The sequence below is a fragment of the Ambystoma mexicanum genome, chromosome 2q (assembly GCF_040938575.1).
Source record: "Ambystoma mexicanum isolate Mex_15411 chromosome 2q, UKY_AmexF1_1, whole genome shotgun sequence".
In the NCBI taxonomy this organism is placed as follows: domain Eukaryota; kingdom Metazoa; phylum Chordata; class Amphibia; order Caudata; family Ambystomatidae; genus Ambystoma; species Ambystoma mexicanum.
The window spans coordinates 149,706,619-149,729,192 of NC_090924.1; the positions used below are offsets into that span (position 1 = coordinate 149,706,619).

The 22,574-nt window shown below is 43.6% G+C and overlaps 1 protein-coding gene across 12 annotated transcripts in view; it reads left to right on the plus strand.

Moving 5' to 3' along the window:
* OBSCN (obscurin, cytoskeletal calmodulin and titin-interacting RhoGEF) overlaps window positions 1-22,574 on the plus strand; it is a 3,169,051-nt gene that overhangs the window by 458,998 nt on the left and 2,687,479 nt on the right. For all 12 annotated transcript variants that reach the window (XM_069647058.1, XM_069647065.1, XM_069647061.1 and 9 more), the window contains exon 9: window positions 17,219-17,494. In XM_069647058.1, the coding sequence (XP_069503159.1) occupies window positions 17,219-17,494 (276 nt within the window). The remainder of the gene's footprint in view (window positions 1-17,218; window positions 17,495-22,574) is intronic.

Below are 22,574 nucleotides of genomic sequence, written 5' to 3' on the forward strand. Positions count from 1 at the left end.
TTGTTAACCACCAACATGACCACCATGTTTTATATCCAGAAGCAAGGCGGCACCAGGTCTCCTGTCCTGTCCACAGAAATGCAATCCCTCTGGCATTTTGTTCTTTCTCACAGGATGTTCCCGTCTCCATTTCACCTTTTAGGCCTCCATAACTCCATTGCTGATTCCCTCAGCAGGGAACCTTGTTCCTGCCATGAGTGGGAGCTCCTACACAGTCAGTCTCTACATATCTTTTAGACGTGGGGGACACAAGACACCAGAATATTTTCCACCAGGGACAACTCAGTGTCGTGCATTCTCAAGCAGATCTCCACAACCAGGCAGCCTTGGGAGGCCTTTGTGCTGCCGTGGACAGAAAAGTTTCTGTATGCCTTTCCCCCTCATGCCAGGGTCCTTTCCGCCTTCCAACTACAGCAGTGCAGAGTGACTTTAGTGGCCCAGCAATGCCGAGACAGTTTTGGTACTCAGATTTCCTAGCTCTGTCTTCGGCACCACACATCAGGCTTCCGCCAACGTACGACCTCCTATCCAGAAACAAGGGGACGGTCCTTCAACAAGACCCTGCCTCACTCAATATGACGGCCTGTCTCCTGCTTCACTGGCATTTTGACATGCAGAAATGTCTCAGGATTGCAGGCACATCTTAGCGAAGGCTCGGGCACCTCCCGCTATCTCCTGTTACAATAGCAGAATGGAAACGCTTTTCAAGTTGGTGTGTGATTCGCCGAGTGGACACCTTCCAATTCCAACCGCAGCAAATACTGCCAAATGTACTTTGCTGGCACGAAGTGGCCTGGCCCATTGCTCTTTTAAAGTTCATTTTGGTGCCATATTCCACTTCAATCATACCCCCTCTGTGACTTTGTTGTGGTCTCATAGCCTTATCAAAGAATTTCTTCGTGGCCTGTTCCTTGCTTTTCCACCAGTGCGTGCTCTAGCACCCGCTTGGGAACACAATCTTATGCTTTCCAAATCGATGGGACATCCTTTTGAGCATTTAAATAAGGCAGCAATCAAGTTCCTGTCATGAAAGACAGCTTTCTTGGTCATCACCACGTCAGCCAGGAGGGTTGGTGAAATCAAGGCTCTCTCTGTCATGCCGCCTTATCTGGTCTTCCACAACTTTTTCGGTCCTGTTACCTGTCGTGACTTAGGTGCCCTTGTCCTTTCACCTCATTGACCCTTTAGTAATGCCAGGGTTCTTTGGCTCTTCTTCCATGCCTGCTGAGTGCTCCCTCCACTCTCTGGATGTAATGCAAGCGCTAAGTACTATGTTGCTCGTACCAAGACATCCCGAAAGTCCTTGCAGCTGTTCGGGCTGTTTGGGCCTACATCCATCGGCAACGTGCTGTCCAAGGCTTCCATCTCCCAATGGCTGTTGGCTTGTATTTACTTTTTCCATCTACTTGCCAACAGGCCGCTTCCTCATCAACCTAAGGCCCATTCCACAAGGGCTGTTCATCTACTAGCCGGTCTGATAGTGCAGCGAGTAGAGCGCTCGCTTTGACATCTGTGCAGAGTCTGCTGACGCAGTTTCGAATCCCTGCAGGGCCAAACTCAGCCTTTCATCCTTCCGAGGTCGATAAATGAGCACCACACACCGTGGATAATAATAAGTAGCGCTCAGATACCTGAGGGTTCGTAGCGCTATATAAATGGTAAATTATTATTATTCCTGCCTTCTTCTCCAGTATTGACTCCTTCACTAGGTTCCTCTATATCAACCGAGACTCAACGGAGGAGTCCAGAGTTAGACAAGCTGTCCAAAGGCATCTTTTCACCTAAGATATGACTTTTTCCTGAAGGTGCGCCCCTTTTTCCTCCTCCCGATTAAGCATTGTATGCCTGGTTGTGTTGCAGGTAAGGTAAGTAACTTATTCCTTGCTGCCCATTAATTGCATATAAAGAGTAGTTACAAAAACCACAGCACCAACAACACATACCACCTTTGTTAAATACCAATAGAAGGTTCTGAATAGATAATCCTTTTTTACAAAGTCCAGTCCAGCTTATAAAGTGGTATTACCCAAATTGACCTTTTGCACAATTGAGCTAATTATAGTGGTCCTAATTGACCTTCTGCACAATTGACCTTTATATTATTTTAGTCATTTTATATATGTATTGGGTTGGTTTTGGATTATAAATACTATAAGGGGATTGGGTGGGAGATTGCAGGGTTTTTTGGATTGGGTAGGGGTTGCGGGGGTTTCCCCCCGCATATATGTCCTAATTGACCTTCTAAATTAGATTAATTCTCCCGAGGTCAATTCTCCCGAGGTCAGTTGTGAAAAGGTCAATTAGTATACAACCTATAAAGTAGATGACAAATGAGTAAGTACTTTTCAACTAAAACCACATTATGCACTGTAAGTGGCAAGACACAGCAATGCAAGGTTTATGCGGTCCGTACTCTGTAGACATTTGCGCCGTCTGGAATTTTAGGAATCACTACTTACTCATTTGTTAATTCACTTCAACAAAATGTGCCCATTGGAAATCATTTCCATATTTGAATGGTTAATTATATCAATCAGACTGAAATGGAAATATATGCAATAGGTGTGTGTCTCCCTCCATCCTCCAGAAGCCTGGAGACCTGATAAAGCAGGAGTTGCGGAGTGAAATATGAAGATAAATACATTCTGAACTCCTCCACCCCCACCAACCTGCCAGCCCCCCAGTTTTCACAAGCAGCCAATTCGGCTTAGGTTACCCTGCAAGATAGCTATTTTAAGCATTAGCACAGCATGAAGATTTTGCATGATTCTATGCACTTAGATTTGTGGGCAGCATTAGGGTTAAGTCCCTCAGATGGCTTGTTCACCAATGTACCCCGGGTTGCACTATTTGTGCAGATCATGTTGTAAATGAAGCCTATGTCATGCTAGTATTAAAAACACCTGGCCAACCCTTAAACTGGAAACTAATATAGCATGTGAATTAAAGTGCTTTTATCGACCAATGTTATCATTTATATGTGGTATTATTCACAGCCACTTAATAATATGTGCCCTGAGTTGCTTTGCTGGTGTGACAGGGTCTTCTACCCATACATTGGGAGATGCAAGAGGTAATGCTGATTCCTCCTCCCAGCCAGTAAATATTAGCTCTCCCAACTGTCTAGTTCACCTGAAGGGTTGCATATCAAACCCTCAGTGAAAATGTGCCTACACACAGCTTGTCCTAGTGCTTTAATTCTAGGTTGGAATCCTTTGATACAGCTGCGGCAGAGCTATTTTGTGTGTAGATAATTGCAGGAAATTATTTTTTTCTAAACAATATAAGGGCTTTTTTAACCCCATGTTTAAAGTTGGCACACCTTTGGCGCTGTTCAGTGTATTCTCTTCTCATACCCTAACTCTCATAGCAGGTGATCCTCATCTCAATGACAAGCCTGATTGAGGGTGACATGGATCTGCAGTTGTCAAACATCTATGAGCAATGCCTGTCTTTGGCTAAAACACTCTGTTGTGACACTTCTTTTAGAGTGGCATTATGTTGAGCTTTTCATTTGAATTGTTACATTGGAATATAGGCACATTGAACTTACATTAGAATAAAAAAAACCTCCTTCAGAAATCTCCTTCTCCTTCTTAGACTTGTCATCATTTTACATCTCTTTATTTGTCTTGCAAAACATATTTCGAAGGGATTGTGTCCTCCGACGCATTCCTTATCTTTGATAGATCATCTCCCAGCTTTCTGGCCTCGGAATTTTTTTTTCAGTAGAGGGCGCTGCGCATGGACGTCTCTCGAGCCGATGTCCCTCGACGGCCTCTGTATCGGCGCCGACGTGATCATGCGTATAAATAGACTTGCGCAGCATCCGTTGCTCAGTTCCGTTTTTCCGCGCTTTGTGGGGCCTCGGAATATCGTTGCTCAGTTCTTCAGTCAAATATAATCATTATTCCTCGTGAATACCGACTTTCCTCACCCGAAACGGCGACTCCACGGTCCGGCTTCAAAAAACTTCGAGACTGTGGAAAGAAAATGTCATTGACGGATCCTCACAGGATCTGTTTATGGTGCCTGGGAATCGAGCACCATTGTTCGGATTGCGAGGACTGCATGTCCATGACGGCGAAAGCCTTGAAGGAGCGTAAGGGGAAGCTCGAGAGAGGTAAGGCAGTTAAAACTTCTTCGAAATTTTCCTCGGCGGAATCGAGACATTCGTCTCCTCGCCATCACAAAAGACATTCTCGTTCTAGGCCTCGAAGCAGTTCCCATCACTCTTTGAGATCTAAGCATTCAAAAAAGAGACGTCGAAGATCCCCTTCCTCGTCTTCGTCTTCTTCCGTTTCCCCAAAAAGGGTCTCCTGCCCCACAAAACATAGCTCTCAGGCTGAGTGGGAGGAATTCAGGAAAAAGATGCTAAGCGTCTTCGAGAAAGCGGCTTCGACCCCCTTGAAGACTGCTGAGGGTGATACCCTGGGTGAAAGACCCGAAAAAAAGCCGCGAGTCGCAGCACCCGGCGAAAGAAGCCACTCGAGAGCATCACGAACCCTCGAGTAAAGGCAAAGTTGCGTCTTCGACGCCGTCGTCGACGCCGTCGTCGACGATCCCTTCAACACATATATCGGCGTCATCGACGCCGTTATCGAAGGGTTCTTCGACGCACAGGTCAGTCGAGTCGACGCCGTCTTCGACGCTGACGTCGACGCCGAGAAAGGATAAACCCACGGCCACCTCACAGCCAGTGGCCATACCCAGAGCCTCGAGCACGAGAATGTCGTCGACAACCTCGAGTAGAATCCCGATACTCTCGAGTTCATCGAGGCCTCTACCACCTTTCTCGACGCCTTTTTCGATGGCTTTGATGGCTTCGAAGCCTTTAACGTCCGCGTCGATGACGTCGACGTTTTCTCAGCCAATCATGACGAATTTGGCTCTTTCTGCTCTGGAAATGGGATTTATACCATTTTCAAGACCTGATCACTCCAGAGTCTTATCTTCTATTTATGAAGAAGGGGAGGATTCGGATCAGGAAAGACCTTTTGAGTTGCAGGGATCTGCAACTCCTGCACCAGAGGAATTTACCTCTGAGGAAGGTAGGTTGAAAGACCTCCATGAATCCCTACAGGAAGCAAGTGGGTTGGACACTTCCCCAGAAGTGGAATTTGCCACACCAGACCCAGGGGAACATGCTGAAACCCCTTATAGAACCTTGATGGCAAGAATAATAGAGTTTATGGGGTGGTCCACACCCTCGTATGCTTTTCAGCAAGACGACCTCACAGACATCTTGGTCAAAGGTCCACAGGAGGATCCTGTGGTGCCATTTCATGCGGCATTACAAAGGAGAATATTGGCAAACTGGGAAACACCTGAGGTAATCCCGGCGGTTAACAAAAAATTATCAGCTAAATATAGGGTGTCTTCTGCTGACCCTGAATATTTATCCAAACACCCAACTCCGGAGAGTCTGGTTGTTCAGGCAGCTACTTCAGCAGGTAGTAAATCAGCTTACCCTACTGTCCCACAGGATAGGGATGATAAGAGATATGACTCTATGGCCAAAAAAGTATTTTCCGCATGTAGCATGGCGTTGAAATCCATCAATGCTACTTGTACGCTCGCAAGGTTCAGCCACACACTTTGGGAGTGTGCTTCATCAGCGGCTGACTGCCTCCCGGAGGGAGAAGAAAGGGAAGCGTTCCTAAACATCATCAAGGATGGTAAAGACGCTATGTGCGAATCCCTTCAAACTGGCATCGATTCTGCTGACAGCATCAGCAGGGCCATGGCGGCAAGTACAACAACCCGGAGATTTGCTTGGTTGCGAAAGTCTGGTTTTGCTCCAGATGTGCAAAGCAGACTCTTGAATATGCCCTTTGATGGCTCTTCTTTGTTTGGTAAGAAGGCGGATGACAGTTTAGAAAAACTACAAACATCAAAGGCAGCAGCAAAATCCCTAGGAGCTGCAATCCGTCAGACACCATATCGCCCCTCAGGAACCTCTTAGAGAGGTAAATCCTTTTGCTTCTATTCCGCATTCGGAAAAGGCAGAGGACAGCCGGTTCAAAGGGGTCAGAAAAGATTCACCCGAGGTGGACGAGGTAAAAATACAAAAGCCGCAGCAGGTGCCTCTTTACCCTCAGCATCTGCATCAGCCGCCTCCAAACTGCTCTGAGGACTCTCTTCACAAAACACCAGTAGGGGGCAGGTTAACTCAACATCTGACGGAATGGCAGGCTATTACGTCAGATGCTTGGGCATTGGAGACAGTTGCCCAAGGTTACTGCCTGCCTTTTCTACGCATCCCTCAGAGTCATCCACCGGGGAACAGCTCTCTGAAAGTTCCAGATCTGCTCCTCTTGCAGGAAATTGTAGACCTGCTAGAGAAAGGTGCCATAGAACCGGTACCTGTAGCGGAGAAGAACAAGGGCTGGTACTCCCCCTACTTTCTCATACCGAATAAAGACGGAGGACTGAGACCTATCTTGGACTTACGAGAATTTAACAAGTTCCTCAGGAAGGACAAGTTCAAGATGGTAACTCTCTCTCAGATCCTTCAGGCCCTCCAGCTCCAGGACTGGCTGGTATCTCTGGACCTCCCGGATGCTTATTTCCATGTGCCAATCCATCTCAAACACAGGAAATACCTGAGGTTCGCAATTGGCGGCTCTCATTATCAATTTCGAGTTCTGCCATTTGGGCTGACCTCCGCCCGAGGGTCTTCACCAAGCTAATGTCCGTAGTGGCTGCGAGTCTAAGGAGGGAAGGGATCCACGTCTACCCCTACCTGGACGATTGGCTGATCAGAGCTGTATCTTCAGAACAAGCTCAGATCCAGCTAGATTATGTCTGCCACTTCCTTCACAAACTGGGCTTCTCCATCAATTTAAATAAGTCACAGATGATACCATCACAGAAACTCCAGTTCATTGGAGCGGTCCTGGACACTTCCCTGGGAAAAGCCTCGCCACCAGAGGTGAGGGCTCAAGATATTCTGCAGATGGTCACCAAGTTTCAAAATGCCCAACGTCTCCCAGCCTTCGACTTTTTGAGGTTGCTAGGCCTCATGGCATCCTGCATCTTCCTTGTGCCAGAGGCTCGCCTAAGAATGAGATCTCTTCAGTGGGCACTGAGAACTCAGTGGTCGCAATTCTCAGGGAGAATGACAGACCTTCTTCAGATTCCGGACAAGGTGGCTCGAGACCTTCAGTGGTGGGCCTGCCAGAAAAACATCTTGAAGGGGGAACTGTTTTGGCAACCATGGCCGGAGATAACAGTAGTCACAGATGCCTCACTCACGGGGTGGGGAGCCCATCCCAACGACTTGACCATCAGCGGTCGTTGGTCTCCATCGGAGACCAGACTACATATCAACCTGTTAGAGCTGAGAGCAATCAGACTAGCGCTGAAAGAGTTTCTGCCATCTGTACAGGGGAAAAATGTCCTGATAATGACGGACAACACAGTGGCCATGCACTACCTCAACAAAAGAGGAGGCGTAGGATCACTGCCACTGTGCAGAGAGGCAATGCAGCTCTGGTTTTGGGCAATTCTGGAAGGAATCTCTCTATCGGCAGTTCACCTAGCCGGAGAGAAGAACTTGACGGCGGACGCTCTGAGCAGGCAGAGCACAGTCTCCGACGAGTGGGAACTAGCTCAGGAAATCCTTCGGGAGATCTTCGCCCTTTGGGGAACCCCTCAAGTGGATCTGTTTGCTACCAGTACCAACAGAAAGTGCGATCTGTTTTGTTCAAGGGAATTTCCCCCAAGAGGAGCTCTAGGGGACGCGTTCGTAGTGGACTGGGAGTTTCCACTCCTGTATGCGTTTCCACCAGTCCCTGTCATTACTCAAATGATCAGGAGGTTGAGAAGATTCCGGAGGACCATGATCCTAATTGCCCCAGACTGAGCCAGGATAAAGTGGTACCCGGACCTTCTGAACATGTCCATCTGCCCTCCAATTTGTCTTCCACTCAAGGAGAATCTTCTCTCACAGAAGGGAGGTCAGGTTCTCCATCCAGACATCAGAACCCTCAACCTTCACGTCTGGCTTCTGAAAGGTTGAGATACAAGGATTGGGCCCTCCCTGATCACGTCATGGAAGTGTTGCTTTCGGCCAGAAGGCCAGCAACAAAGTCTTTATACCGCTGCCGTTGGAACAAATTTTGCAGCTGGTGTAGAGAAGAGAATATCAACCCCTTTTCATGTGGTACACCAACGGTGTTATCCTTTCTACTCTACTTGGCAAATTCAGGCTTTCAAGTTGGCACTATCAAGGGCTATCTCGCAGCGCTATCGATCTTCAAGCGCACTGCAGAGGAGCCTTTGTATTTCAAATTACCCTTAGTAATACAATTTCTAAAGGGATTAACTACTGTCTACCCTCCAAGACCTTTCCAGGTTCTTTTATGGGACTTAAATTTAGTCTTAAATTTCCTGATGGGTACTCCTTTCGAACCACTCCACTCTTGTTCGCTAAGATTTCTCACCCTTAAAACTGTTTTATTAGTGGCTATAACATCTGCTAGAAGGGTGAGCGAATTACAAGCTCTATCTTGTAAACCCCCTCATACAATTTTTCATAAAGACAAGGTTGTCCTACAGGTGAAGCCTAATTTCCTCCCAAAGGTGGTTTCTCAATTCCACATCACTCAGAAAATTACCTTAGCTTCATTCTATCCACCTCCCCATCCGGGGAAAGAGGAAGAAAGGCTACATAGGCTGGACCCAAAGCGGGCTTTAAGCTTTTACATCAGCAGACTTGCTAGGATTAGGCAAGCAGACCAACTGTTCGTAGGTTACTCAGGGCACAAATTAGGCCTACCGATAACAAAACAAACCATTTCCAGATGGATTATTTTGGCCATCCTGGAATGTTACAAACTAGCAGGGAAAGAGCCTCCTCAAAATATTCAGGCTCGTTCAACCAGGGGTATCACAGCCTCCTCGGCCCTCCAAAGAGGGGTTCCGGTTCGAGACATATGTGCGGCTGCCACATGGTCGTCCGCACATACTTTCACAAGATTTTACAACCTGGATTCCTCCTCTAGTCAAGAGACTAGGTTTGGCAAAGCCGTATTACATTGGGCTCATTCCTAAAAGAAAACATGGCGTTTTACTCCCACCTCCAATTACACACCACTGCTATGGGAGTCTATCAAAGATAAGGAATACGTCGGAGGACACAATCCCTTCGAAGAACAAGTTACTTCTTACCTTGTAACGTTCTTTCGATGGGATGTTCCTCCGACGTATTCCTTATCGCCCCTCCCATCCATCCCTGCAGTAATACTTCCCTTGTAGTTGCAGTTTACGCTCCTTCAAGGTCAATAACCAATTCATGTAAAACAACTGTTAACGTCAAAACGGAACTGAGCAACGGACACTGCGCGGGTCGATTTAAACGCGTGATGATGTCGGCGCCGATACAGAGGCCGTCGAGGGACATCGGCTCGAGGGACGTAGACGCGCAGCGCCCTCTTCTGAAAAAAATTTCCCAGGCCAGCAAGCTGGGAGATGATCTATCAAAGATAAGGAATACGTCGGAGGAACATCCCATCGAAAGAACGTTACAAGGTAAGAAGTAACTTGTTCTTCTCTTAATGATCCCATTCATATTGACTAGCTAGATCATTCGCTGCATCACATTTCCTGTGAATTGACCTGGAGCGTCCTCTACTCATTATCTTTTTTTTTGTCGAGATCTTTTATGAATATTTCTCCAGAGTTACTTCCCAATGCATTTCTTCGGGCACAGAATGATGATCTCTTTACAATGGCTGACAATCTTAATATCGGAAAATATCCTTGATTGTAATGATCACCCTGTTGCCAAGACTATCACAAACTACATGTCTCCCTTACTGTTAAGGAGAGACCAAGCTAAAGTTTGGGCCACCAGTATAAGGCGTCTCTCCAAGAAAAAAGTCTTTGTATTAGAAGACATGAATAACTTAGGTGAAATAACACTATCCGGCTTGTCACACAAAATGTGTGAGTTGCACTCACATTGTCCCATAGCTTCAAGTTTGAGTGGCTGCAGTGGGAAAGTGCCCACACGCACCATTCATTCTGGTCCATCACTGTCTATAAACACTTATAGAACCCACATTGCGTATATGTTATCAAACGCTTGTTAAACAAATACATTTTACAGTTAAATATCATGGTAACAAACAGAAAGTAACAAAGTGACAACTGGAAAGGGATTGCATTGACAGGAAAAAGTCAAATTCTAAAAACCTCCCAGGACCTCTGAGGGAATCTGGTTGATGTTTCAGAGACCATAGCATTAGGTACCAACTGGTGAAGATTCCAGCGCAACCATAGAGAGCAGAAGAATAGTATATGTCACTGGCTGATTATATACTCTTCCCCATCTCTAAAATATGAAGACGGTGTGCAAAATTTAGCAAACATATTGGAGCAGGATGAGATCACCCAACAATTCCAAGAGTTCCATTTCATAGTAATGACAAGAAGCAGAAGTCGACAGATATCATGACATGGAAAAATGACACCTCCTCTTTTTATTCCAGTACTGCCAGTGCCAAACGCCAAGCAAAGGAAGACACTATGCAACATTGAATGTATGAAAATGTGTGAGAGCCCCTCACTAACATGCTGGTCCCATCATTTCGCGTGCTACGCAAGTCACAGTTCCCTATGCTTGCATGGGGACAAGCACCACAGGTCACCATGAATCCCCCAATGCCCTATACTGCCATTTGGGTCAAGATACCCAGAGCCACCATGCTGGCCCCAAAGCATGACACCATCCCCTTCCATTGTCTACTCCAGAATGCCCCTCTCTCTGCATTCACCACAAGCCGTTGGCTAGTTATAATGTATCCTTTGTGAGTAAGTAATTGTGTTCTAGGTGTATGTAGAGAATTAAGCAGACAATTCACTTTTTATGCGTGACTAGTAATTTGCAACTTAACATTTGTACCCGCAGACCTGCCTTTCTCTCAAGTTTTGACTTATCTATGCCATTACAGAAAAGACTAAATACATGCAAATCACTTATATCATGCATCAAAATGAGCACTCTGTCGCAAGCTGCTCGTCCATTTCCACCTTGCAAAACATCACATGCAACCCAACTGGAATCCGTGCCAAATTTCCGTGCGTCAGGAAGTTGTACCCAGATAAGGGGTGTATCAGCCACTTTTACCCACAAAAAATAGGCAAATACTCCACAAAAATAAAAATAGGGAGTAAAAATACTCCCACCATCAAATTGTAAACAGACAGAACCTGTGTCCTGTGGAATGTATCAACCCACTCATCCAATCTCTGCAACATCACTGTGCATTGCTGGCAGCAGAAACATCATAATGGCCACTGGGAAGCATGCTGCGCGCTAGAAATCACCAGAAAGTGTGCAGTGAAAACCTGAAAAATAGGCCACCATCTACTTTTGCCTATATCAGTGGTAACACAGGAGATCACTGCCGAAAACCACCATTGGGCTACCCACAAAGTAGCCTGAAACCACTTGGAAATAGCAGTGCTGATTGCCAAAAGAAAACACAGAGCTGTTTGAAAATCCGTTTTCTTGATTGTCAAGAATTGCTAAAATCATGGCTCACAAATCACCTAATAAATCCAACCTCTTTGTTGGGTGTTCCACATTACTGTGCTGCAAGAATCCACATCAATACTATGTCAGCAAAAATCATATGTTCTCAGAAAGAAATCATATTTTAAAGAAACTTGATGGAAAGACAGCTGTGAAAATGGGTGTAGTACCGTTATTCGCCTCTGTCAGGTGCTGGCGATTTATAATTCTGACAGGAGAGCTGTGTTTCAGAAGTTAAATAGGCCAAAAGAAGAGAATTCCATCAAAATGCCATATAGAGTGCCACACATTGATTTAATGTTGAAAAAGACTGGATTTAAAGATATGTTGCTTATTTCAAATGTATAAATGTTTTTTTTTTTACAAGGAACTATGTTGCAATTGATCAGAAAGTAACCTGATGTAGTTAAAACTCCAAATGGCTTGCTTCCCCTGAGAACCCTTCACACCTTGGGCCTTCCCACCAAAAGGGAGGATGTCGCATGGACATGTTAATTAAATGGGGAGAGGATTATCTCTGCTGGCAGGAGAAAGGGACAATAGAGTCTTTCAACTGAATAGGAATATGCTAAATTCGGGTGTAACTGTCAACAAAGTGTTGGCAGGAAACAAGAGATGTGACCATCTGACTCAGCCCTGCTCTAGTGGCGGACCAGACTGATATGTGAATTGAATTGAAAGCAAATGTATGTTTTATAAAAATGCTTATAGCAAAGTGTATCAAACTGACAAAAATGTAAAATTTTGAGAGTGTGAAAATGAAAAATTCCCTCACGATTTAAGACTAAGCTGGACGCCGTGTGATATTCTGAGACCAAACCCCGGAATTTATTAATATTGCAGCTGCAGTGTTTGTGCTATGAACATCAGAAATTACAGAGATGTGCTCAGATGGAGTGTGGATGCCTGTGTAAAATTTGGTGCAGAACCAATATTGGGAAACCCACCACAAGCGCGAATAAGTGGCCATTTCGGAACCCAAGCTTGTAGGAACGTGGGACTTGAACAGAGACATGCCTTAATTAAGCTGTGATGTGTATATGTATTATGAACAACTTGTGTATCTAGGAAATATGTTTTTTGGGAAAAATAGAGTTTCTATGAAAAAGCAAAGGGGAGGGATTTCAGTTAAGCCATAAAACACAGCATCCCTCTGACACATATGACACACTGCTCCTGTCTCAAATCAGGGAACAAGGAATCCTCAAACCTATCAAATCCTTAGACGGTTGGGCATTGTAGAATCAGCCTACCCACCCCCTTTGGAAACACATAAATAGGGACTGCTGAGACCCAGATGGGACACACCTTTTTCCACTACTCAACTGATTTCTTGGTGCAGCACCCTGCAGGACTCCAGACTCCAGAACTTAGACTCTAGACTCCAGATAGAACCAAACTCTAGAACCAAACTCTAGAACCCTGAAGCAGAGGCCTAACCCAAAACTGAACTCTTTGCAGCAGGCCTGCAGAATCTAGCAACCTGATTCTAACCCCTAAACTCCGAAGGGGCTCTCACCTTCAACAGCCGGGCTGAGCTGTTCTAGCCAAGAACCCTGTGCTAGAACCAAGGTCCAGACTCAGAAAGCAGCGATGTATCCAGAACCGTCAGATCCAGTCCAAGAGGCCACCCAGACCGCCGTGCAGTGCTGAGAGCAGAAACCAGAGTGCCAGAGACCAGTCAAGTGGAGAGTTAAGCCAAACCCTTGACCAGATCTTTGACGAGGCCCACTCCATTCTAAAGCCTAGGAGTGAGTATCTAGTCTAGAACTGTGCATAGTCATCTCTTAGTTTAAAGTAATCTTATTCAATCCATTTCCACTTGTCCAGAACTGCATTATAGAATCCTGTGTCCATCCTGTGGATTCCAAATCTGTAAAGCGCAATCTGTCATCTGAAAATCTACCTTCACAAAAACCTCCGTAACTTTTGAACCGCACGTCCTAGAACCCAAAACGACATTCATTATAGTTTCACGCGGAGAAATTGCAGCGAATTGCCATTTAGCTCCATTTCCACACATGCCAAAATAGCTGTTTCTTGTTTGCAACTGCACGGATTCGTTTTCAATCTGATAATCCTTCATGAATCATTACTAGTGTTGACCTGAACCTATCCAAAGTGATTCTTACTTATCCTGAATCTCCTTTAGTGAGTTAAAATCATTTTAGCATATTTTTCTATTCATTGCAATCACATTCAAAAGCATTTTTGCCTGTTTTAAAATCATACCTGTTTTCTCTAAGCTTGCTGGTGGAACTGGGATTGAACTGCATTATTGATAATATTCCTGAAACCTGTGTGCCCTCATTTCCACCTCTTCATATTGCATAGTGGAGGGGAGGGAGTAGTCACAGGGGAAAAAGTGATCACATTATCTTTTGATTGAAATCATATCAAGTTATTTCTGTGTTGCATTCTTTCCCATCTTGCATTTCCTTGAATCATATAAAGTATTCTCTGCTACAGTATCCTTCCTATTCCTACTCCTAAGTGATTAAAGAGCTTGTTGATTTTGTAATATTACCCATTGTTGATTACCGTCCATCTTCATAAGTATGCTATTCAGATATTATTTTGTTCATAAAAGTGTGATATATATATTGTTTAATTCTTCAAATAAACCTTTTAATTTGCAAAACAAACCTACTTCTTGGCTCAGTGAGGTCAGGGGGATTCAAAGAAAGGGGCGTTATATAAGGGTTCATCATCCAGATTTAAAGAACTTTGACATAAAAATATATAAATAAGGGCTTCCATTGGGCATCCCAGACTAGGCATTGACTTAGTTGGAGTGCTGGATTGAAGTCACTTACAGTCCTTGATCTCTCACACAGTTCATTGGTCATGTTTGGACCGACAGTACATGACATACCATTGGAAGAAACTATTATTATTACTGCCTGAGCCTAAAAGGTCAAAATCTATCTTTTAATTTGATTTGCATGAATAGCTAGGTACAAAGTAATATTACAAAAACATTTTGCTTTACAGCCAAAACATATGTACCCTCATTGGGAATGGAACTTACTTTTTTACTCCCTAAAAAATCAATGTATTCTAATCTGGAGCACTGGTTGTACCGTAACTCTGTAGGAACATCAAGAAAATGGTCCATGTTTGGAGAGACGTGGGCTCTTGCATGTTTGCAGATGTTTTGTTCCATACTTCAATGGCACAGACAATCCGAAAATGGATGGAATGCTACTGTGTGGAGCATACACGTATTACCACAGGCGTTATGAGTCATTGGATTAATTATGCCATCACATTTTGTATTCTCCTTTATCATCATACTTTTCTTGACAGAAGTGCACATGGCTAGGGGCAGGATACCAGTTGCTAGAAATGGATTGCAAGTCAAATATTGTTGCCTACCTACCCGGGAGATTTTTGTTCTTCTTTCAATTACTCCTAGGCGCTAATGCCTTTTTAGACATGTATTTTAATTTTTTTGGGATAACATTTCTTGATTAATGCTTGGATGTGAGCATGGTAGTTGGGAGAGGTTGAGGGATGTCTGAACATTAGAGAAACAAACCAATATATGTCTATCATCCGGTAAAAGATTTTGCTTTTCTTTTCTTTATTTCCAAATCTATGAACAAAGCTCAATTGCTGCAAGTACACACATTTATTTCCTTTGCAATACCTCTGTCAATACTCAGAGCTTTCAATTTGTTTGCCTTTGTGTATAGAGGTAACATTGGGTAGCTTGGTGAAAGCTAAGCCAGTCTCAGATTTTTAATGATTTGATCTGTGCCTCACTACCTACTTGAACGTGAAACCCACGGCTATGACCATCTGACAATGTATTTTTCTAATGGATGCTATCTCCTCTGCAAAGTCCTTGAGGGTCATTAGCAGTGTCAATGGGACTCCATGGAATGGTAATTTACTGCTGTTGCCGACACCTGTAATATCCCAGTAATACTGGGAATATCGGGCACCGTTAACGGTAAGGCGGCTTACCGGCAAACCCGTCATTATCCCTTGTCCAGCCTGCAGTCTCTGCCCTTGCTAATATTTGAATCACACTGCCACGGCACTTGCTGATGCCAACCATACCATCAAGATTATCAACGCAGACCCGGCGGACTGCTGCTTCATGCCTCGATTCTGGAATTCCTGAGGTTCGAAGGGCATGACTTGTCCAATGAAGTGCTGGACCTCATGGTGAGTGCTGGATTGCAGAGTATGCAAAAGCTTTACTACTGCAGATGGCTGCATTTCTACAGGTGGTATGATCCACGACAGTTTGAACCCTTCTTGGCTTCAGTGACTAGAGTGCTTATGTTTGTGTTGTCACTGGCAAAGGAAGGGTTGCAGGTGTCTACTGTGAGTGGATATCTGTCTGTGATATCAGTCTTTATGCAGAAGTCCACGCAGAGCTCTTTCTTCGAAATAACTGAAGAAGTTGATGGTCAGCATGGTATATATAAGCGCAGTGTAACCTGAATTTGGTCTTGGTGGAACTATTGGCTTTGCTGTTTGTGCCCATGCATATCTGTGACTTCACTTTCTTACGATTAAGACAGCTTTTTGGCAGCGGTAACCTCAGCTAACCAGCCGAGCAAGCTGACAGCTGTAACATGATTTTTATAAAAGGCAAAGTGACACTTCGGTTGAAGTCTTCTTTGTTACCTAAGGTCATAAGTGAGTTTTCCCATCAATCATTTGATACAAATTGCAGCTTTCTTTCCATAACCTCATCCATCCCAGATGGAGGAGAGGATGCATAGGCTCGACCCTAGGGGAGCCTCAGACATTACATGGCCAGTTCCGAAGAAAACTGAATTGACGGTTTGTGCCTTTGGCTGCAATTCTGGTGGCGGATGGGGATATGACAACAAAGGCCATCTACAGATAGATCATACATGCATCAGGATTTGCTATGAGGCTCTGCACAAAACACCTAGATAAGTGATTGTTGTACATTCCAACAGGAATCTTTCTGCCCATGGCTGCTTTCCTGAAGTGGGTGCCTATTCAGGTAGCTTCTGCATACGTTTGCAAGACATTTCTGTGTGGCCTTGGATGCATGGGCTGAAGCCTTATTTGGCAGGGTGCCTCTTTGGTTGAGGTTTCTGTCTCTTAGCTTGGAAGCTTCAAGGCTCCCTTCTCCCTTCTTTAATTTTGATTGGGATTGCTGGGGGAATCTTTAAAAAAAGGAGTCTGCAGAGGTGCTACTATCCATCAAAAGGACACTTTACATAGCTTACAGGCAACGTTGGTTCTGATGGATAAGATGTCTTCACTACATATTCCTTTTCTGCCTGTCCTTTCCTCAGTTACCATGGTATGCTCCCATTCCACCTGAGGCATGTGACCTATATCCAGGGAACTGTTGGGCTTTGGCAGGTGGCCACATCTAGCCTAGGCAGCAGGTATGAGCATGGGTGATGCCACCTGGCACAGTGTGAGTGAGATTGAAAGTCTCAGCCTACAGACTGACATTTTCAAAGATGGAGAATCTGCAGAAGAGACGAGAAAATAGTGCTCTTCTTTTTACCTTTACTACCATCTAAATGGGCAGAAAATACTCAGCAAAACAAGTACTTATATGTTTAAGGGCTAAGTCAGGAACTTGTTCCTGCTTACTGAACATACTGCATTAATTGGGTTCTTTGTCCATTTGCCTTGATGAAAATGTTTATGTATTCTTCTTTTATTTAGAGGAAGCTTTTAAATTTGTCAACAAGTCAAAAGTGCCCTCAGAAGTGTTGGTGTCTGTATCCGAGAACCTGGAGCTGGCCTGCGAGGTGTCAGCAGCAGGAGGTGTGGTGGTGTGGAAAAGAGACCAAACCGAGGTCAAACAGGACCAGAGGACGACAGTCACATCCCAGGGCACGCAACGCAAGCTTGTCATCAAGAATATGACCCAGCATGACCAAGGGAGCTACACGTGCGAGACGAGTGAAGATAAAGTAACATTCCAAGTCAAAGTCAAAGGTAGGCCAGTAGCACACTCTGCAGCTTAGCATTGCTGTGAAATTTAAAGTGGAATGATAATATCTGGTGTAAAACATGATCAGTGTTAACTTAACATTAATATAATAATAATATATGATAATTAATATTGTGCCATCTCACTAGGGTGGGGCATGGATTACAGAGGATGTAATGCGCTTCCATTTTAGCCTGTGCACTACTGGATATACTCTAATATCACTCATATGGTTTATAGTGATAGCATCGAATGCAAAAGCATAGAAAAAAAAGCATCTTTTTTTTCTTCATATTTTTTTTATGGAGGGGGTCCCTCCCAACCCCCGTTTATTTACCCCTTAAAACCCATTATAATAAAAATAAAACCTTTACCTTAAAAAAAGGAATTTTTTCGATGCTTTTGCATTCAATGCTTTTGCATTCGATGCTTTGTATTCGATGGAATCACTGGATACCTACTCATATCAGACCGCATAGCTTCTGATCAGATACTTTATTGGTTGCAAGTAGAGATTAGAAGGGAGCAGCAACAATGCTGACCTCTCTGAACCCCTGTGAGAGCAAACATCAAAAGTAGGGGCTTTCAGACTGAATCCCTACAATTGTTCACTTTTATCTTTGCTGCTTCACTGATTTCTCCTTTTTTGAAGTTTAATCCTATGAATCAATAAAAGACACAAACACCAATGTGCCCTCAGAGGAAGTCTAAGTTTCTCACTGCAAGCGTTACATCATTTACTCTATTTTAATTTTGGCTATTATGTGGAGCCAAAGCGCAGCCTAATAGCCAAAACTATTGCATGGTAGTACAGATAGGAGGGAGATGGGATATGAGGAGGGACTCAAAGCTTGTAGCTTTTGTTAGGTTGTTTACCCTTTGATTGACGTCCCATGGCCATGCTCATCACGGTGCACATTACCACCCAGTTCCTGCTCCATTACACACAAAACATAGCCTGCTGCGTTTCTCTTTCTGCTCCCTTTATCAAGTAGTAAAATCAAATGTTATGCTTGAAGTGCATGAAAATGTTATTTCAGAGCAGCCTTCTGAGAGTTAAAGACTTATTTGGAGCTCTAAAAGCAATACTGGTGCAATTAAAATCCCTAAACCAAGTGTACCTTCAGTATGCATGGCCATTACTGAAGTTCTGTTAAAAGCACGCATTTGCAAAGTTAACAATTGTGGTTTGTGCAACAGTATTAAATACACATTTGCCAGGCACTGCTATTATATACCCAGGTACTCGCAACGCTTTGCAGCTACTACCATTGATGGCCTGTTAGTATCATTACAGCAGTGCCTGACAAATGTCTAACCCATTCCTAAAGAATAGCCAAAACTGTTGCCATTGCCAGTGGATTTTTCTGTTGCAGGTATCCTTGCATAACTGGCCATGAGAGGTCCTACTGATGGGTTCAAGCTTTTTATCAATTTCAGCAAGCATCGCTCAATAGTACTCTGGTGGAGAGCCTACTGGATCTCCCAATATAACAGCCAGTGAGAGGTTCTGCAGGCAGACCCTTTGCCTGTCGAAGGAATGTATGATGCAGATGTGGTCATTTATGGTCATGACTCTTCGAGCTGGAAATGTCAATGTACTGCTCATTTCAAAACCATATAAGGGCAGCTGACAGAGCCAGCCACCTGGAGACCCTAAGTCAAAACTGACCAGACTCTGCAGATCCACAGGCTTTGATCAGAGCTCCCATTTCCACTTACAACAGCTGAAGTTCCTCTTACCCCTCCACCACTGAAGCTATGCCTGTGTCGGACCGGAAAACACTAGGCAACATACCCAGGCTTCAGTGGACAGACTTGCTTGGCTTCCAGGTGCTGTTTCATCCTGAATAACCACCTGCAGTAGACACCAGTGCCACTGAAGCCAAGGAACCTGAAGAAAAGGACCTTGTGGTTTTTAACCCTAAGCAGATCAGATAGTTTGAAAGCTGCATTTTGAATAAGCTGGGGATCACCAACCACACAGTACATGAGCATGTGGCAAATCCAACAAAGGTATCAGAGGATCTCCAGCCAATGGTTAATTGAGTATTTGACAGCTCTTCCAAAAGGACACATACATTTCTGACAGCAAGGTAGCACCTACATTGATAGATGGCCTGTGTTTATGACCCTAACTATACCTGACTTTGGGCCTCTCACTCTCACAGTGGGACTGTGATTAACTTAACTCCGAGGACCCTGATCCAGAAAAACACACAGTAGTGAAGACCCTTGATTTCATATCACCTCTATAACTTCAGAATTAACTGACGCAGCAACAGGGCCATATCCTAGTTAGCTAATCAGCTGTTGTGTTACTTCACACCTTGAGCCATGCAGATTTTTCCTTTGTCCGCCTGGTGCATTCTTCCATTGCCTACAGACAGTACTGCTCTCTGGTAATTCTTACAGCTGCCCTTGCCCACACAGTGACATTCACTCTAATAGTCATGGGAGAAGAAACACTTCTATTCAATGAATCCGCCGTTCTACATGTAATACTGTATTGCACTGTAAATATTTAATGCACCTAGCTTACAGCAATATAAGGGGCTTGTTTATGAGTGTGTAGGTATTACCCAGGGTAATTCCGCCTATCTGTATTACTGTTGCCGCATTTAGCAGCAGCAGCGGTCTTCATCATGGAGAGTAGTGATTGCCCATTTTGGAGTCCAATTGGACTCCTTTGGCGACATATAGCATTTCTGAATGGGTGATACTGTATCTATTTCTGCCTCTATTTCTGTATTTTGTAATACTTTCTGTTTTACCCCAACTGCCAATGCTGTAATGAGACCCAAAGTATTCTAGCTAAACTACCTCTGTGTGGGCCTAGCATTTATTCAAGATGATTCCTGTGTTATCCTATATCCTTTTTAACTCGGTCCTCCTGAAAAACTTAAACTTGACTGCGTGACTAATAGGAATATTTAAAGAGATCGAAGCTAAGGGGCCCTGTTTTGCCTACATCTGACATTTTGACTGCCCCTAAACTGAGGACCAAGGGAAATAAGCTCCTTACAGTAGTGGTTATTGCTTTGGTACATTATTTCCCCTTGCATTTCTTGAATGCTTTCAAAGAACTCCCAAGGTGCAACCCATGTATGTCCTGCTTGGCTTTGCTGTTTTTATTAATAGAAATAGTGTGATCCAAAGCAGTAAAGGCCACATTAAGTAGCTTAAGAAGCAACATGACCAGTTTAGTAATACACATGATTCTGATTAGCGCATTCTTTGAAGAAGGATAACACCACTGTGAAAGGAAAGCCCCACTCCAAGTTATAAACATCAATCCAAAAGAGTCAAAAAAGAATGCACGAGATATGAGAAAAAACAAAAATGTATTACAACACAGCCTAAGCCCTTAATTATCTAAAAGACATTCAACAGTAAAACTTAAGATGGCTGGTTTTATAGAAAATTGCAGGAGAGAAAAGACAACAAATGTTACAGGTTGCTCACATTTTCCAGGCTTCTGATTGGACATCGTCATTTGCACTAGTGGTATTTACATACATTTTCTAACTCTATTGCTTTATCCTAGCCTCGTGGCCAGATTATAATATTGGGTTGTTAGTTAATTAGCATTGAGATCATCTCTTTTTTCATGGTGCTGATTGGATAACACTCTCTTAAACTTGTATCAGTAAAATGTGACATTTAATTGGTTGTTCCAGAAGGAGTATACATGGAGTGAGTGACTAAATACGTTTCAACCAATCCATGTGTAAGATGTGACAGCGTGACATTGAAAATATAACTTTTACATCCTTTTTCCATCGACCTAATCGGTTTACACTGTCTTACCGCTCTCACCAATGTGAACTGTTCCTCGCTAGTTCAAATTTGCAACTCGTTGTTGGAAACGTTACTTGCTTCTCCTTCCTTTCTCATGATTCCATCTGTCCTGCCTCTGACCTTATCTGCTGGGGCTTAGCTGTTTGCAAAACCTCATTCTCTTACAATGACATGGAATTGCTCTAAGATCGAAACGTATGACAAAGAAAGTAAGATCACAGCCTGGGGATTCAGAAAGCAATGTTATCCCAAGCAAATAATAGAACGGGCTTATGTGAAGGCACGAAAATGTGACAGATTGTCATTACTACTTGATCAGAAGGATGTCAAGGAAACTCAAAGAAGTAATGAGATGACATGCCTGGTACTAACATATGGACAAAGGGCAAAGACAGTCAAAAATATAATTAAAAAACACTGGCACCTACTAATGGTTGATAAGGACTTACAGCAAGTACTTGGTGCCCATCCTAACTTCTCTTTCCGGAAATGTAAATTTATAAAGGATACCTTTGTGAGTAGTTATATGGCTCCCAAAACAAACAGAAACCAACAGACATGGCTTAAACAAAGAAGCAAGGGTTTCTTTAAAGTGCAAGATATGCAGGTTTGCGGATGAATGCTCCACATACCGTCATCCGATTCTAAATAAGAATATTGTTATCGCTGAGAAGATCACTTGTGAATGAGAGTATATTGTATATAAAATGGTATATAGGGAGCACCAAATGTAAACTAAAAATTCGGATTTTACAGCATATCAGAGCTATCAAGAACAAAGATTTTGTATACCCTATAGCCAAACATTTTTGGTAGAAACATGATGGGAAGCTATGTGATTTTTCTTTTTTTGCATTAAAACAAATAAATATTGGACCAAGGGGAGGCAACAGGGAAAAGTTATTGAGACAATATGAGACACGTTGCATCATCAATATTGAGAGCAAAACCCCTTAGGGGCATAATATCGATGAGGAACTTTATACCTATCTAGGAGAGTAACAACTTACGTGCCTCGTATGCAGTAACATATTGGGATTTGAGTGTCTATTGTTTCCCTTCCTTTCTGCACTATGATTCAACTCTTTGTCCGATTTAGATCATTTTGAATCGATAAGTAATTTCATATGGTGATTGAGTGCCTACCCATTCCTTGTGAAATTATGAATTTGCGTATGTCTGATCCTCATTAATCTGAATTGATTGTGAATCTTATTTTTCCTTTTGTTCTTTCTGTCCATAGTATTGCATTGGGTATGCATTGTTGGTTTACATATGAATGAA